Source organism: Ovis aries, chromosome 6, assembly GCF_016772045.2.
Source record: "Ovis aries strain OAR_USU_Benz2616 breed Rambouillet chromosome 6, ARS-UI_Ramb_v3.0, whole genome shotgun sequence".
Lineage (NCBI taxonomy): Eukaryota > Metazoa > Chordata > Mammalia > Artiodactyla > Bovidae > Ovis > Ovis aries.
The window spans coordinates 57,430,716-57,449,363 of record NC_056059.1 but is presented as its reverse complement, the minus strand read 5'-3'; the positions used below and the strand labels follow the sequence as shown (position 1 = coordinate 57,449,363).

Here is an 18,648-nt window from a genome sequence, read left to right as displayed (position 1 = left end):
GTGGACTCTTAGTTATGGCATAAACCACTGGACCATTAGTGATTAAGGGAAGTCCTTGGACAAGCTTAATTTTATATGTAAAGAATTCTTGATTGTGCAAGCAAAACATACCTAGAAAATCTGAGGTTTCAGATTAATTTTTATTAAAAATTTTTTTTAAACTTAAAAATTGTCTAGATTGCTTCATTTTGATGACTTAACAGTTCAAATCTGTGTCCCCATTTTAGTACTTTTTAAAATAATAAATCTATACTTACAAATTTGAAAACTAAGTCATAAAAAATAAACTGTACATTTTGTTAAAGTACAAAGATTAAGCACTTAATTTTTCATGTATTTTTTTTTGGGGGGTACCTAAAATGGTAAGTCAACCAAAGTTGAAATGTGGATAAAATGAACTATTTTCCAAAGCAAAACTGTTATAAAAACAATAATTCTTTCTTTAAATTGAATGACTTAACTCTCACTGTATGATTTTCTTAAAAATTAAAGTAAGAAACTAAAACTGTCAAGGGGGTATAATTTAACTCTGAAGGAGACCGGTGACACAGGTGATGATGAACTGATCTAAATGCTATAGGTTTAATTCACTCGGTGATGTACAAATATGGGATGGTTTAATTTTTATCAATAACAGCTGTGGCTTTGTCTTGTCTTTACTTTTCTGGCTAGTGGAAAAACTCAGACTTGCTAAGTAATAGATTTCTCAGTCTAATTCCTCAAGTTTTCATGTTTCTGCTGAGCTTTCTTCTGCTTCCTTGGTGCATACTGGTTTTAAAAGCGACTGCCTGGAGCTGTCTGTGGTAGGCAAGACCACGGCCTTTCTTTCTCTGTCCTTTGCCACTGAGCAGTGTGTGTGAATGCTGGGGGGCAGGTGAGGAGGCTGCTTCAGCATCTGCTTACACTCAGGTAAGAATGAAGGCAACAGTCCCATTCCTCTGGTCTTGACTATTTCTCTCTTCGCTAACATGTTGTTGGTTCAGTCACTAAGTCGCGTCTGACTCTGAGCCCCCATGAACTGCGGCACACCATGCTTCCCTGTCCTTCACTGTCTCCCAGAGTTTGATCAAACTCATGTCCACTGAGTTGGTGATTCCATCCAATCGTCTCATCCCTTGTTACCCCCTTTTCCTCTTGCCCTTAATCTCTCCCAGCATCAGGATCTTTTCCAATGACTTGGCTCTTCGCATCAGGTGGCCAAACAACTGGAGCTTCAGCTCCAGCATCAGTCCCTCCAGTGAACACTCAGGCTTGCTTTCCTTTAGGATTGACTGGTTTGATCTCCTTGCTAACGTATTTGTGCAATCTGGTAGCCCCAGTGAGAATTCTACACGTGCTTTGGCTTGCTGAGACTCCTGAGAATTAACAAAACAATACTGCAGGTGGCATATTCTCCTTGTATTCTCCTTGTCCTGACTCTAAGATTTGGGGAACTCCCCTCTGAATGTTAAGTCATGGAATCTCTGTCTCTTACTGGTGCTCTTTTTTTTGGGGGGCGTGCAGAGGCCAGGCATGGCTCTCCTAGGGGAACCTGCCAATACCTTTCTCAGTAGATTTCTACATCATCCACACTGTGGATTGAGGGAATGCAGTGAGATACTGTCTGCACCCCACAGAACAGAGCATGCACCCACATACCTGGGTGCAGCATCTCTAAAGTTATCTAAGCTTTTCAAACTCCAGTTTAAGTTTGCAGATTACTTAAGGTTTTATCAACTTCTGCTATGAGACGGGACTTTACTCAAGATTCAGAGTCAATGCCCAAACCCCACAACCAATTCTCTGGGGCTGCTCTGAGCCTGGAGGGATGACAAGAAGAAAATTCTCTCTCCCCATAAACACATCTTGTGGAGAGGAATGGGGCTGGGATAGGCAGCATGTATATGGACTCTGCTCTCTCCAAGAGGCGATATTTTTCTCCCCTTCATAAGGACTTTTCCTGAATGAAGTGGGTGGAACAGGCTGGTGGGGAAAGATTCTGCTGAACTTTCCATACTTTGTGAAGGCTGAGGCAATTCTCTGCACTTAAAAGGAGAAACAGATAGTGACTCTGGACCCGGCTGTGAGCTGCCCACATGTTAACTGCAGTCCTGATCAGAATCCCTTCTTGGGAGCAGGTAAAGGTCTTACTAAGTAAATTTCAGCAAATTAATATATACTGTTTACATTTTGTAATGTTAAGAATGAACTCAAAAACCCTTTAATATCTGACTGTCTGAATCGGGTATTAACACTTTCTACACTGAGACTATCCTCCACATTTTCAAAGGGAAAATTTTCCAGTATCACATAAACACCCAGTATTAATAAAAACATTTTATTCTCATTGGAAAATAACTAAAATCACCACTGAATAATGGCTAATACTTGGGTAGCCCTTTATAGTTTACAAAGAACTCTCACATACACCATCACATTTGGTTTCTACAACAAACCTTTTATACTTGTTTTACTTTCAGTTTACTGTTATTTTTCCCCCATTTTATGGATGTGATAATTAAAGCATGGAGAGGTCAGTGACCTGCCCTGTCAGAACTAGGGCTCTAACTCCAGTTGTGAAATAAAAATTCTAGGTTTCCCTCACTGTCTGAGCCTTCTTCTAATCCACGTCTACAACAGCTGTTCTTTCTTAGTAGAGATGATGTATTTCAGTGTGGTATGTCTCCCAAGATAATCCTGAGAGCGAAACTGGACACTTGTCTAGGTACCTTACTCCATCACTCTGTCCTCCATGTGACTAAAAGCAAGTGTACAAAGAACTTCCTGGGATTAGCAGGCATAGCCTTCCTGTCTCTGGGACCCCAGGCCCCATCTCAAAGACAACTTTTAGGAAAGGAAGTTGAAAAGAACCATCTGCATACAACATTTAAGTCCAAGTTCCCTTTGGACTTCAATTCCCGAGGTACTAAAAAATGAAAGCTTTGTCTGGTACTGAATTTGTAACTAACATAAGGACTAGTATCTATGAAGGCTTTGAAGATAAAAACACACTTTTTTTTTTTCATTCAGTAATAGTGAATTTTCTTGCCAAAGACTTCAGCATTAGGGGAAGTAATATGCCATGCTTTGCATCCCGGGGGGGTCGTCATGACTTCTCGAAATATCACAAGGGAGCAGTGGGCAAGGAAACTGGAGCTCAAAAGCGACACACAAAGCCCACTGTTACCATAGTTACAACAGGAAAGGCCATAAGAGACGTACTTTTTCCTACAAGCAGTGAAATAGGCCTTGCATGATTTAGGATCACTGGGGTGAATAATCCTGGCTCTGTCCACAGGGTTTTATTATGGCTGCCTTGAGCTTCAATGTGTAATAGGGAACAGAAGGAGGGATAAATGATTTGCTTCTGTTCAGTGAAGTTGTTACCGGTATTCTATCAGTTAACCTTTACTCTCAGAACCTGCATGAACTTACGAAGTCTTTATTCATCCCCCTGCCAGCAACTTCTAGGGATTAATGGCCATGACTAATTTTAGTTACTTTGGGTATGATACTCTACAGGAAGATAAAAGGAGAATGTCTCTCTTATCCCTGAATTTCTGAGGCTGGATTGGTCTAAAGCTGTGAAGATCACAGCAGTGGAGATGCCCCAGGGCATACACACACACAGCTCTTTGTCTTCTAAATCTGGCTTTCTAAGCATGGTGGAATTTAGTCTAACTTGTCTTCTAGTGTTTGGATCTCTCCTACAGCATCTCTGTCAGAGTGATCTGTGTTCTCTAGCTTGATGACTCTATAAAGAGTGCATCACCAACAATTTAGGCAGTTTTGAGAGATAATGATTACAACAAAAAGTAACACTTTCTGTGGGTTACTATTTGTCAGACACTGTAAAAAGTGTCCTGTAATTTCATTTCATCCTCAGAAAGACACCAGGAGGCAGGTAACTATTATTTCCAGTTTACAGATAAGGAAGCCAAAGCTTAGAATAGTAAAGAAGTTTCTCCCATGTTCCACAGCTGTGAAATGTGAGACCCAGGGATCTCTGACTCCTAAATCTGAGAGAAAGCTAAAGCCTCTAACAGCTTCACCTGGAGCCAAAATCTGTCTCCCTGTATTTCCGCCCACTGCTCTAGTTCTATCCTCTGAAGACTCGTGGAAAAAGTCTTAATTCCTCTTCCACTACTAGCTCTTCGGGTATCTATAGGCTTTTTTAGGATTTTCTGCATTCTGTTCAGACCACAGGGCACTGTTTTTAGGTGTCCATTCTCTACCCCCCAACCATGTATTGTTCTTTTTTTGCGTATCACGTTAGTTTTCATGCTCTGCCCCCTGTCCTACCCCCGGCAGCCACGGTAGGCTTTAGCATGAGTCGGATCTTCTCAGCCCTCTGCTCCACGTACTCCGGCTTCGCATGTCCGAGGACAGTGAAGTCTTTCTAGTCAGTTTCAAGGTGACACGGCCCCACGCGGTGACCTCCACTCCCACACCCTCATGCTGCTTTAGGCACCCACCTGCCTCCTCTCTCCTGAGCATGCCACGCATGTTCCCCAGCTCCTCTCCTGGAAAGCTGCGCATGCAACGTCCACTTGGTTCCTCCCTGTCCCTCGTCCTGCTGCCTCCTCCACAATCACCTTACTGATGAGGCTTTCTCCACCTTTCTACTCAAAATAACAAGTCTCTCCCCTTACTTCTCTTCCCTCTCTTCCTTCCTTTTTGTATTTTTCTCTGTAGCTCTTGTTACCATCTGACTTGTTGTTTATTTGTCGCTTTGATATTTATCTGCCCTCTCTTGTTAGCCCCACATAAAAATGACGCAAGTCCCACATAAGAATAATCCTCCATGAGGAAACAAAGTCTTACCTCCTCAGTTCAACTCTAACATTAGTCATAAGAAACTGACCTACAAAACGATCATTTCATATAAATCTACTTGCCCCAACACTAAGAGCACTCACTAGGAACAGCATTCATTAAGTAGCTGGTGAATAAATGAATAATTTATTCATTTATTTATCCTTTATGTACTTTACCCCTTATGTGGAGTTTGAATATAAATGGACATGCAAATACATACTAAAAGCTTTTACTGATACACTGAACCTAGCTTTTAATTGTATACTATGACATTTTCCCCACTAGTAATTCACAAACATCCATCAACCTCAGAACATCCTGCGTGGAAAGGGCCAACTTCCCTATCGGCTGGTAGGAGTGTTTGGGTTCAGGATAAGGTCTTTCTTCAGCTAAATTAAGGCCATGATTTTGTGCATCACCTGCCACAGAGTGACCTGCTTCTCTTACCACCACTGTGTTTACACAGAAGACTGGATTTGGATATCCCTTTAGAAAATAATGACAAATTAATGATAATGTTCCACTTGAGCATCTCTGGCTGAAAATCACCATAAAAACAATTTTTTCAATTCCTATTGGTGGATCTGACACAGTGTATTTAGTTGAACAATGTTTCAGCCACAGTGTTTAAAAAAATATCCCAGAAATTCTAATGCTGAGAAACAGATTCTAGGATGGAATACCACACAATAAAATGTAAGGAAAATGAGGATACTTATTGGAGGACTGACAGTAATACTGGCGATCACAAGGTGCTCTGGAGATTGTTGTCAACCCCAAGCCCTCCCTCTGATTACCACTTCAAATTATTTACCGTTAATCTGCAGTGCTGTTTCATGGCAAGTGGAGGATTTTGTCCTCACACACTGAGGACAAGGAGGCAGTTTAAGAATTTTAAATAGATATAGAAAAGCAAGTATTTCCCCCCCATTCTAAAAGCCTTTTAAGAATCACAAATCAAGAATTCTCACATTCATCTACAATTTAATATAAAGCATTAGTGTTTCTATACCCACAACAAAACATGGACCTGCAGAAGTTTTCAAACAATCCTCCAGCAGCTTCATGCGGGTCTTCTGGAGCTCAGGGCTGTCCCATTCATCTTCATCAATTCCCCAGTACAGATCTATGACCTGGGGACCAACAGAGGATGCAGTGTTAATTCACCTGTAGGAAAACTCAACTGACACGTAGGCTTTATTCTTATTCACAATATTAAGTAAGCTAATACGACTTGTAACTTTTCTCTTGGCAGCATGTTTTGCCTTTGAGAGGGAAAATGATTTTTAAGATCAATCCAAAGAGGTTATTATTATTTTTTTTAATCCCATGATGGTTTGGGGATGAACACCATAATTTCTTTTTTTGTCCTGTTGACATGGGCCCAGAGAAAATGAAATGTTAAATGTCAGAGGCTTTTCAGTGCAGGCTTTCATTATATTGACATGGCAACAGGATTTCAGAAGTCTGAAAGCAGCTGGGATGTAGTTACTACATTATCTGAGATAAGGAACAGTGTGTTATTTTACACTGTGTCTCAATATGAGAAGGGAAAACCACAATGGGCATTCACATATACTGACTCAAAGTTAAATAACTACATTTCTTTAAAAAAATAAAAAAAGAAACCTGTTATCCCATGGGGACATTTTGCTTATATCTGTTATCTCTAAGCCCCTAAGCAGCTCAGCTTTCATCAATACATACCTGAAAAAACGTAGAAGACAATGAAAGGGATACCTTACAGAGAAGTGAGGATAATGGGATCCTCTGTCTCCTCACTTCAAAGACTACAAGGAAAGATTCTGAGAATCTGTAAGAACTTGTACAATTACACTCTTTGAAAAATTTGCTATGGAGAGCAGTATGAGTTTCATTCCCTTTACTCAACTGCTATCTGCATAAGGTAAACGTTTCTAATTGTAGCTTTGAAGAATTCTTTCCTATAAGCAGAAAAAAGAACCCTCTCCTTACTGTTTGCAAGGCATCCAGTGAGATGGAGACCCAGGGCATGGATCCTCCAGTGTGCCCCAAGTACTGTGTACTTCCTTTCTCTTGGCCAATGCCCCACATAAGTGTCTGTACCAAAATCTTTGTCTATCTGCACTTGAATTTTTAGGTGGCTGATGGAGATATAATAGATTCTTTAAAAAATATTCCTATGGCCCAGGAAATGAGTTCTATAACATATGAAACTATGAGCACTTATTTTAGGGTTCTTGCTTTAATACCAAGAAAGGGGAACATCTGAGAGATAACTTCACTGTCCAATATGAGAGCCATTAGCTGTGGTTATCTAAAAGTTAATATAAACTAAAAAGTCAGTTCAAATGCATATCAGTTACATGCAGTTACTGACTTTCATGTTAGAAAGTGCAGATATATTTATATATACTTCACCATCACAAAGTTTAAATGGACAGAACTGTAAATTACTGAACTTCATATACTGAAATTACTAAACAAGACATTTTTGACCATCTGCCAATAAACTGTCAAACACACGAACCTGCAATGTGAATGGTAACTCGATTGTGCCCTACACAAACAACCACACACAGAACCTGGTCCCCATCCTTTTGGCTGACACTGTTTGAGGATCTAAGGAAAGCTATGATTTAGAATAAATGAGATACAGAAATGGTAAGAATGAAAAGTTAATGTAACAAAAGCTATAAATATATACCTGCTATTCCAGTCAAACTTTTAAGTGACATAAAATTATATAAAGTAATAATGATGTCATTGTAACTCATTAGATGTTGCATATATAATAACAATAGCACAAAAAGGGGAGAAAAGGGAATAGAGCTATAAGGGGGTAGTCTTTCCATTGCTGAGTCACTTAAGTCATGTCTGACTCTGTGTGACCTCATGGACTATAACCCGCCAGGCTCCTCTGTCCATGGGATTTCCCAGGCAAGAATATTGGCAAGAATACTGGCAAGGTTGCCATTTCGTTCTTCAGGGGATCTTTCTGATACAGAGATTGAAACCATGTCTCATGTTTTACAGGCAGATTCTTTACTACTGAGCCACCTAGATCACTGAAATTAACTTATTTGAATCTGCTTATGATTTATACTAACAAGATGTATATGCCTTAAAATAACTACAAAGAAAAATTACTCAACAATAGTGAAAAAATCATTAAAGGAATTAAAATGTTAAACTAGAAAATAGTCATACACTGCAAAGCAAAACAAAGAGAAATAGAGGAAAACAAATGACAAATATAGAGAATAAAAGTAAAATGACAGAAGTAAATCTCATTATGTCAATAATATCATTATGTCAATATATTAAGTGTGACTGATTTAAACAATACAAAGGCAGAGACTGATACTGGATAAAAGCCAAGACTTGACAATATGCTTCTATAGGAGATATACATTGGGCAGATCAGTTAAAACGGTGGAAAAGATTTATCAGGCCAACACTAACCACAGGAAAACTCACAGGGCTATTCTAATATCACAGAAAAGAAATTTTAAAACAATATAATTAGAGATGAAGAGGGACATTTTATAATAAGGGTAAATCCAAAAGGAAAATATAACAATTATAAATGTATGTGCAACAAACAAGTTCAGTTCAGCTCAGTCGTGTCCGACTCTTTGTGACCCCATGAATCGCAGCATGCCAGGCCTCCCTGTTCATCACCATCTCCCAGAGTTCACTCAGACTCACGTCCATTGAGTCTGTGATGCCATCCAGCCATCTCATCCTCGGTCGTCCCCTTCTCCTCCTGCCCCCAATCCCTCCCAGCATCAGAGTCTTTTCCAATGAGTCAACTCTTCGCATGAGGTGGCCAAAGTACTGGAGCTTCAGCTTTAGCATCATTCCTTCCAAAGAAATCCCAGGGCTGATCTCCTTCAGAATGGACTGGTTGGATCTCCTTGCAGTCCAAGGGACTCAAGAGTCTTCTCCAACACCACAGTTCAAAAGCATCAATACTTCATCGCTCAGCCTTCTTCACAGTCCAACTCTCACATCCACACATGACCACAGGAAAAACCATAGCCTTGACTAGATGGACCTTAGTCGGCAAAGTAATGTCTCCGCTTTTGAATATGCTATCTAGGTTGGTCATAACTTTTCTTCCAAGGAGTAAGCGTCTTTTAATTTCATGGCTGCAGTCACCATCTGCAGTGATTTTGGAGCCCCCCAAAATAAAGTCTGACACTGTTTCCACTCTTTCCCCATCTATTTCCCATGAAGTGTTGAGACCGGATGCCATGGTCTTCATTTTCTGAATGTTGAGCTTTAAGCCAACTTTTTCACTCTCCTCTTTCACTTTCATCAAGAGGCTTTTTAGCTCCTCTTCACTTTCTGCCATAAGGGTGGTGTCATCTGCATATCTGAGGTTATTGATATTTCTCCCGGCAATCTTGAGTCCAGCTTGTGTTTCTTCCAGCCCAGCGTTTCTTCCAGCCCAGCGTTTCTCATGATGTACTCTGCATATAAGTTAAATAAGCAGGGTGACAATATAACAGCCTTGATGTACTCCTTTTCCTATTTGGAACCACTCTGTTGTTCCATGTCCATTTCTAACTGTTGCTTCCTGACCTGCATACAGACTTCTCAAGAGGCAGGTTAGGTGGTCTGGTATTCCCATCTCTTTCAGAATTTTCCACAGTTTATTGTGATCCACACAGTCAAAGGCTTTGGCATAGTCAAGAAAGCAGAAATAGATGTTTTTCTGGAACTCTCTTGGTTTTTCCATGATCCAGCAGATGTTGGCAATTTGATCTCTGGTTCCTCTGCCTTTTCTAAAACCAGCTTGAACATCAGGGAGTTCACAGTTCACGTATTGCTGAAGCATGGCTTGGAGAATTTTGAGCTTCAGTATTCTTGCCTTGAGAACCCCATGAACAGTATGAAAAGGCAAAATGATAGGATACTAAAAAGGGAACTCCCCAGGTCAGTAGGTTCCCAATATGCTACTGGAGATCAGTGGAGAAATAACTCCAGAAAGAATGAAGGGATGGAGCCAAAGCAAAAACAATACCCAGTTGTGGATGTGACTGGTGATAGAAGCAAGATCCAATGCTGTAAAGAGCAATACTGCATAGGAACCTGGAATGTCAGGTCCATGAATCAAGGCAAATTGGAAGTGGTCAAACAAGAGATGGCAAGGGTGAACGTCAACATTCTAGGAATCAGTGAACTAAAATGGACTGGAATGGGTGAATTTAACTCAGATGACCATTATATCTACTACTGTGGGCAGGAATCCCTCAGAAGAAATGGAGTAGCCATCATGGTCAACAAAAGAGTCCGAAATGCAGTACTTGGATGCGATCTCAAAAACGACAGAATGATCTCTGTTCGTCTCCAAGGCAAACCATTCAATATCACAGTGATCCAAGCCTATGGCCCAACCAGTAACGCTGAAGAAGCTGAAGTTGAATGGTTTTATGAAGACCTACAAGACCTTTTAGAACTAACACCCGAAAAAGAAATCCTTTTCATGATAGGGGACTGGAATGCAAAAGTAGGAAGTCAAGAAACACCTGGAGTAACAGGCAAATTTGGCCTTGGAATGCAGAATGAAGCAGGGCAAAGACTAATAGAGTTTTGCCAAGAAAATGCACTGGTCATAGCAAACACCCTCTTCCAACAACACAAGAGATGACTCTACACATGGACATCACCGGATGGTCAATACCGAAATCAGATTGATTATATTCTATGCAGCCAAAGATGGAGAAGCTCTATACAGTCAACAAAAACAAGACCAGGAGCTGACTGTGGCTCAGATCGTGAACTCCTTATTACCAAATTCAGGCTTAAATTGAAGAAAGTAGGGAAAAGTGCTAGACCATTCAGGTATGACCTAAATCAAATCCCTTATGATTATACAGTGGAAGTGAGAATAGATTTAAGGGCCTAGATCTGATAGATAGAGTGCCTGATGAACTATGGAATGAGGTTCGTGACATTATACAGGAGATAGGGATCAAGACCATCCCCATGGAAAAGAAATGCAAAAAAGCAAAATGGCTGTCTGGGGAGGCCTTACAAATAGCTGTGAAAAGAAGAGAGGCGAAAAGCAAAGGAGAAAAGGAAAGATATAAGCATCTGAATGCAGAGTTCCAAAGAATAGCAAGAAGAGATAAGAAAGCCTTCTTCAGCAATCAATGCAAAGAAATAGAGGAAAACAACAGAATGGGAAAGACTAGATATCTCTTCAAGAAAATTAGAGCTACCAAGGGAACATTTCATGCAAGGATGGGCTCAATAAAGGACAGAAATGGTATGGACCTAACGGAAGCAGAAGATATTAAGAAGAGGTGGCAAGAATACAAGGAAGAACTGTACAAAAATCTTAACGACCCATATAATCATGATGATGTGATCACTAATCTAGAGCCAGACATCCTGGAATGTGAAGTCAAGTGGGTCTTAGAAAGCATCACTATGAACAAAGCTAGTGGAGGTGATGGAATTCCAGTTGAGCTGTTCCAAACCCTAAAAGATGATGCTGTGAAATTGCTGCACTCAATATGCCAGCAAATTTGGAAAACTCAGCAGTGGCCACAGGACTGGAAAAGGTCACTTTTCATTCCAATCCCAAAGAAAGGCAATGCCAAAGAATGCTCAGACTACCGCACAATTGCACTCATCTCACATGCTAGCAACAAACAAAGAACCTTAATAAACATGAACCACAAACTGATAGCAGTGAAGGAGAAATTGACAATTCAACTGTAACAACTGGAGACTTGAATATGTCATTCAATAACTGGAAGTAGAACTAGAAAGAAGATCACCAAAATCCTAGAAGACTGAAGCAATACTTATAAACCAACTAGATCTATTATGTCTTAGGACAATCTATCCAACAACAGAATGTACATTCTTAAGTCCACATAGAACATTCTCAGGATAGAACATATGTTAGATCATAAAACAAGCCTCAATAACCTTAAATGGATTTAATTCATATAAAGTATGTTTTCTGAATACAATGGGATGGTATCAGAAATCAATAACAGAAACTTGGAAAATTCACAAGTATTTGGAAATTAATACTCCTAAATGACCAGTGAATCAAAGAAGAAATTACTACGGAAATTAAAAATTACTTTGAGATGAATGAAAATGAAGATACAACATACTGAAACTATGAGATGCAAGTAAAGTAGTACTTAGAGGGAATTTAGAGCTGTAAACACCTATATAAAAATTAAGATTTCAATAATTTCACTGAAGACAATAGGAAGAGGAGATCAAGGGCAAGCCAAAGCAAGCAGGAGGAAGGAAATGATAGATGACAATGGAAATTAATGAAACAATAGAAAATTTAGAGAAAACAGTGAAACAAAAAATTGGTTCTTTGAAGAGATCAACAAAAGAGACAAAACTAACTGAATAGACCAAAAAAAAAAAAAAAAGCTATCTAAAATGTGGGGTGAAAGAGGCCATAACTACTAACCTTACAGAAATAAAAGAATTATTAGAGAATACTATGGACATCTGTGTGCCAATTAATTAGATCCCTTCCATGAAATGGACAAATTCCTAGAGAGACACTGGCTATGTAAACTGACTCAAGATAGAATAGAAAATGTGAAGATATTTATGACAAGAGATTAAGTAGTAAGTTTTAAAAAGCTGCATAAAAAGAAAAGCCTAGGTTCAGATGGATAAACTGGTGAATTCTACCAAATGTTTACAAAAGAATTTGTATCAATTATTCAGTCTACAAAAGAACATTCCTAAATTACTCTGAGACCAGTATGATCTTGGTACCACAGCTAGGCAAAAATATTATGAGGAAAATACAAAGCAACATCTCTTATGAAAATAAACATCCTCAACGGAAGTACTAAAATTCCTAACCTGGTAGCACATAAGAATTATACAACACAACTAGGTGGGATTTATTCCATAAGTGTAGGGTTGGTTTAGCATCAGAAAATCAACTAATAGGAGACACTACATATTAATAGAATAAAGGACAAAGCCAATATAGTCAGTCTCAACAGATACAAAAAGGGTCCAACTAAATCCAACACCGCTTCGTGATTTAAAAAAAAAAACAAAAACACAACCCTCAACTAGTAATAGAAATCAACTTCTTCAACCTGAGTAAAGGGCATGTATTAAATAAAAACATATCTAACATTATACTTAAGGAACACTGAAAGCTTTCTACCTAAGATAGAAGCAGAAGAAAGATATCCAGTATTTCACTTTTATTCTACACTATACTGGAGGTGGAGGTTCCAGCCAGGGCAACTGGGCAAGAAAAGAAATAAAATAAGTCCATAGAGGAAAGGAGAAAGCAGATCCACCTTTATTCCTAGATCACAAAATCTTATATATTGAAAATTCTAAGGAAACCACTAAAAAACTTATAACTAATGAGTTGTGCAAGGTTGTAGAATACAAGATCAATGTATAAAACCCAACTGTAAAACTCAATATTCAGAAAACTAAGATCATAGCATCCGGTCCCATCACTTCATGGCAAATAGATGGGGAAACCACTGAAACAGTGACAGACTTTATTTTTGGGGGCTCCAAAATCACTGCAGATGGTCACTGCAACCATGAAATTAAAAGATGCTTGCTCCTTGGAGGAAAAGTAAGACCTGTGCTCTTAACCACTTTCAGGTCCAGTTCATCAATAATAGTTAAACACAAGACAATGGGTAAAGTTTAACACATATCTAGGTGAAATGAAATTATAAAAGACAACTTAGATATTTTCTTCTACTGAAATTTCTTTAAAGAGCTTTTAAGGTGTCTAAAGGGAAATAGATGGGGAAACAGTGTCAGACTTTATTTTTTTGGGCTCAAAAATCACTGCAGATGGTGACTGCAGCCATGAAATTAAAAGACACTTACTCCTTGGAAGGAAAGTTATGACCAACCTAGATAGCATATTGAAAAGCAGAGACATTACTTTGCCAACAAAGGACCGTCTAGTCAAGGCTCTGGTTTTTCCTGTGGTCATGTATGGATGTGAGAGTTGGACTGTGAAGAAAGCTGAGTGCCGAAGAATTGATGTTTTTGAACTGTGGTGTTGGAGAAGCCTCTTGAGAGTCCCTTGGAGAGCAAGGAAATCCAACCAGTCCATCCTAAAGGAAATCAGTCCTGAATATTCATTGGAAGGACTGATGCTGAAGCTGAAACTCCAATACTATGGCCACCTGATGTGAAGAACTGACTCATTGGAAAAGACCCTGTTGTTGGGAAAGATTGAAGGCAGGAGGAGAAGGAGACAACAGAGGATGAGATGGTTGGATGGCATCACTGACTCGATGGACATGAGTTTGAGTAAGCTCCAGGAGTTGGTGATGGACAGGGAAGCCTGGCCTGCTGCAGTCCATGGGGTGGCAAAGAGTCGAACCAAACTGTACTTCTATATACTAGCAAGAGAAATCGTAGATAAATAAAAAAGTCCATTTAAGAGCATGAGAAAGAATAAAATGCACATAAATAAACTGAACAAAGGAAATGCAAATTTTACATTTTGAAAATTACAAACCACCATTGAAATACATCCCCTATAAATGGATGGGGGAGTAAGTATTAAGATGGCAACACCTCTAGATAAAGCTATAGGTTCAATGCAATCACTATAAAACTTCCAGCTGGCTTACAGAAATTGACAAGCTGATCCTAAAAATCATATGGAAATTTAAGAGCCCCAGAACCACCAAAATAATCTTGCAAAAGGAGAATTAAGTTGGAAGACTCACCCTTTCAGATTTCAAACTCAGTATGAAGTTACAACACAACTGCACTCATCTCACACGCTAGTAAAGTCATGCTCAAAATTCTCCAAGCCAGACTTCAGCAATATGTAAACCATGAACTTCCAGATGTTCAAGCTGGTTTTAGCAAAGGCAGAGGAACCAGAAATCAAATTGCCAACATCCAATGGATCATTATAAAAGCAAGAGAGTTCCAGAAAACATCTATTTCTGCTTTATTGACTATGTCAAAGCCTTTGATTGTGTGGATCACAATAAACTGTGGAAAATTCTGAAAGAGATGGGAATACCGGACCACCTAACCTGCCTCTTGAGAAACCTATATGCAGGTCAGGAAGCAACAGTTAGACATGGAACAACAGATTGGTTCCAAATAGGAAAAGGAGTACGTCAAGGCTGCTTGTACTGTCACCCTGCTTATTTAATTTACATGCAGAGTACATCATGAGAAACGGTGGGCTGGAAGAAGCACAAGCTGGGATCAAGATTGTCGGGAGAAATATCAATAACCTCAGATATGCAGATGACACCACCCTTATGGCAGAAAGTGAAGAGGAACTGAACAGCCTGTTGATGAAAGTGAAAGAGGAGAGTGAAAAAGTTGGCTTAATGCTCAACATTCAGAAAACTAAGGTCATTGCATCCGGTCCCATCACTTCATGGCAAATAGATGGGGAAACAGCAGCTGACTTTATTTTTCTGGGTTCCAAAATCACTGCAGATGGTGATTACAGCCTTGAAAAAGACCCTGATGCTGGGAAAGACTGAGGGCAGGAGGAGAAGGGGATGACAGAGGATGAGATGGTTGGGTGGCATCAATGACTCAATGGACATGGGTTTGGGTGGACTCCCGGAGTTGGTGAGGGAGGCCTGGTGTGCTCCATGTGGTTTATGGGGTCGCAAAGAGTCAGACACGACTGAGCAACTGAACTGAACTGATGAAACTACAATAATCAAGATAGTGTGATACTGGCATAGTGTATTCAATGGAATAAAATTAAAAATCCAGAAACAAATTCTCACACTTATGGTGAACTAATTTCAACAAGGGTGGCAAAATAGTCAACAGTATTGCGATAACTGGACAATTACATGCAACAGATTGAGGTTTTATTCCTACCTCACACCATATATAAAAATTAACTAAAAATGGATCCTAAACATAAATTAAGAGTTAAAACTATAAAATCAGATTCTTATAGAAAACATCATTGTGACTTTGATTTGACAATGATTTTTTAGATATGATTGCGAAGTTATAAATAAGTAAACTAAAGTCGACTTCTCAAAATTAAAAAAAAATGTGATTCGAAAGACACTAACAAGAAAGTGAAGAAGGTACCCTTAAAATGGAAGAAAATATTTGTAAATCATATTTGATAATAGGTTTGTATCTGGAATATATCAGGAACTCTTACAACTCAATAAGACAACCCATTTTAAAATAGACAAAAGATCTGAGTGATATTTCTTCACAGAATATATTCAGATTGCCAATAAAAGTAATCGAATCAATGCTACCACATGAAAAGATAATTTCATTAGTCATCAGGGGGATTACAAATCAAAACTACAAGAGAACACTTCCTACCCACTAGGATAGCTATGAGCAAAAAGACTGATAACAAGTGTTGATGAAGATGTGGAGCAATTACAAACCTCATACACTGCTGGTAGGAATATAAAACACTGCAGCCACTTTAGAGAACAGTCTGGCAGTTCCCCAAATAACTGAATGACCTACCATATGATCCAGCAAATTATTTTTGATATATACCCGAGAGATGAAAATCTACCTCTAGACAAAATATTTATACATGAATGTTCATAACAGTAGTATTCAGAATAGTCAAAAAGTGGAAACGCTTCAAATGTCCAAAACGTGATCAACGGATAAATAAAAATGATATCCATCACACAATGGGCTGTGTTCTGGCAAGAAAAAAGTAATGAAATACTGATACATGTTACACCATGGATGAGCCTTGAAAATGCTATCCCCAGGGAAAGAAGCTAGTCACAGAAGATCACCTGTTGCATGATTCCATTTACATGAAAGATCTAGAACAGGCAAATCTATATGGTCAGAAAGTAGATTACTGGTTGTCCAGGGCTGGGAGGGAGGGGGATAGGGCAATTATGGAGTGACGCCAAGGGACGGATTTCTTCTTCGGATGATGGAAGTATTCTAAAATTGATTTTGGCAGTGATTACATAACTCTGAATATACTAAAAACACTGAATTGTATACTTTAAGTGGGCAAATTTTTATGATATGTGAACTGAATTATATGTCAGTAATACTCAGCATATTTAGCTTGGACTGTGATTTTCTACAGGTCTTATAACTCCAACTCAAAGAACTGAGAGTAAGAACAGAAATGTTTAAATCATGCACCTAGTGTATGAAGAGCTAAACAATAAGATCTCACTAAATGTGAACAAATGACCAGGGTAGAAGTCAAAACAAGGCATTCACTTATTTTTTAAACAGAACCCTAAATGTCGCAAGATTTATTTGCCATCTATAGGAGTCTTTTATAATAGTTTTTGCACCTGTTATTTCCTTAAAATTTGGCCACCACTGCCTTCACCCAGGCCTTCACAGGTACATGTATCCTTACTTCAACTGCACTGTTTAAAGAAAAGCTGGAAGTAACAGAATATTTAAATTGTTCTTTCTCAAATGTCTTTATGAGCAGAAAATGATGAAAAATAAAATCAAGCAACCATGAAGACAAGGAGGAAATAAATAAATGAAACATTTAGCTTATGCCATACAAAACACTATTATGGGCAAACAGAAATGCCATATATCCACATAATCAATAACTGGCAAGAAGTGGCTGGAACCCAAAGTGCTCAAAAAGACAAGATTTATCATGCACTTTAAAAATTAAGTTTAGCTTCTGGCCTAATGTCCAGGCACTGCAGACACTAGAATCTAATTTACTATTTATTGGAATACTACCTTGTTGACAGCACATTTTATGTGCCTTTGCTTATTTCATCATTAAATATAAAAGCTCAGGAAAGTAATTTGATTTTATCTTTTTTCACTTAAAACTAACTTCTTTAAAAATATTCATAGGGAAGCTAATTTATCATGCTCATTATAATGTGCTGAATTGGTCTGAAAACAAAAAAAAGCCAGAAAATAAAAGCTCTAACAAATTTTACCAGTTGAAATCAGACACAATCATTTGAATACCAAGATTACTGAACAAACAATAAAGCAACTGTGTAAGAAACAAATAATAACCTTATGCTTTATCAAAATAAAACAAAAAGTCAAATTTCAATTTATAATGGCTTCACATTAAGAGCCTTTGAAATATTTTCCAAAATATTTTCCTTCTCAATTTTCCCAAGCTGTAGGACACTGTGTGTGTGTTCAGCTGCTCAGCAGGGCCTGACTCTTTGCAGCCCCACGGGCTGTGGTGCGCCAGGCTCCTCTGCCCATGGAATTTTCCAGGCAAGAATACTGGAGTGGGGGCCATTTCCTCCTCCAGGGGATCTTCCCTACCCAGGACTCTCTTGTGTCTCCTGCACTGGCAGGCAGATTCTTACCTCTAGTGCCACCTGGGAAGCCATATGACACTGCTGCTGCTGCTGCTGAGTCGCTTCAGTCGTGCCCGACTCTGTGCAACCCCACAGGCAGCAGCCCACCAGGCTCCCCGTCCCTGGGATTCTCCAGGCAAGAACACTGGAGTGGGTTGCCATTTCCTTCTCCAATGCATGAAAGTGAAAAGTCAAAGTGAAGTCGCTCAGTTGTGTCCGACTCTTAGCGACCCCATGGACTGCAGCCCACCAGGCTCCTCCGTCCATGGGATTTTCCAGGCAAGAGTACTGGAGTGGGGTGCCGTTGCCTTCTCCATATGACACTATCTGAATGCAAAAAAATGTAACTACAGAGACAGCATGACTGGTTCTGGTGTTGAACAAACACGGTACTAAGATGGAGGCTGCCTCTCAAAGGTATTACCATGGGAGGCTACACACTCACTCTGATGATTCTGCCCTCACCTAGGACATTTCCTCTGTAGGAATTATCTTGTTTTGTACTGAAAAAAACTCACATTATAGTTAGGAGTTTGTTTCCGTTAAAATAGTATTTCTC

General features: G+C 39.1%; 1 protein-coding gene across 1 annotated transcript in view; it reads right to left on the bottom strand.

Moving 5' to 3' along the window:
- NWD2 (NACHT and WD repeat domain containing 2) overlaps positions 1-18,648 on the bottom strand; it is a 234,048-nt gene that overhangs the window by 107,877 nt on the left and 107,523 nt on the right. Inside the window, exon 3 of the mRNA XM_004009760.6 lies at positions 5,814-5,930. Within this exon, the coding sequence (XP_004009809.4) occupies positions 5,814-5,930 (117 nt within the window). The remainder of the gene's footprint in view (positions 1-5,813; positions 5,931-18,648) is intronic.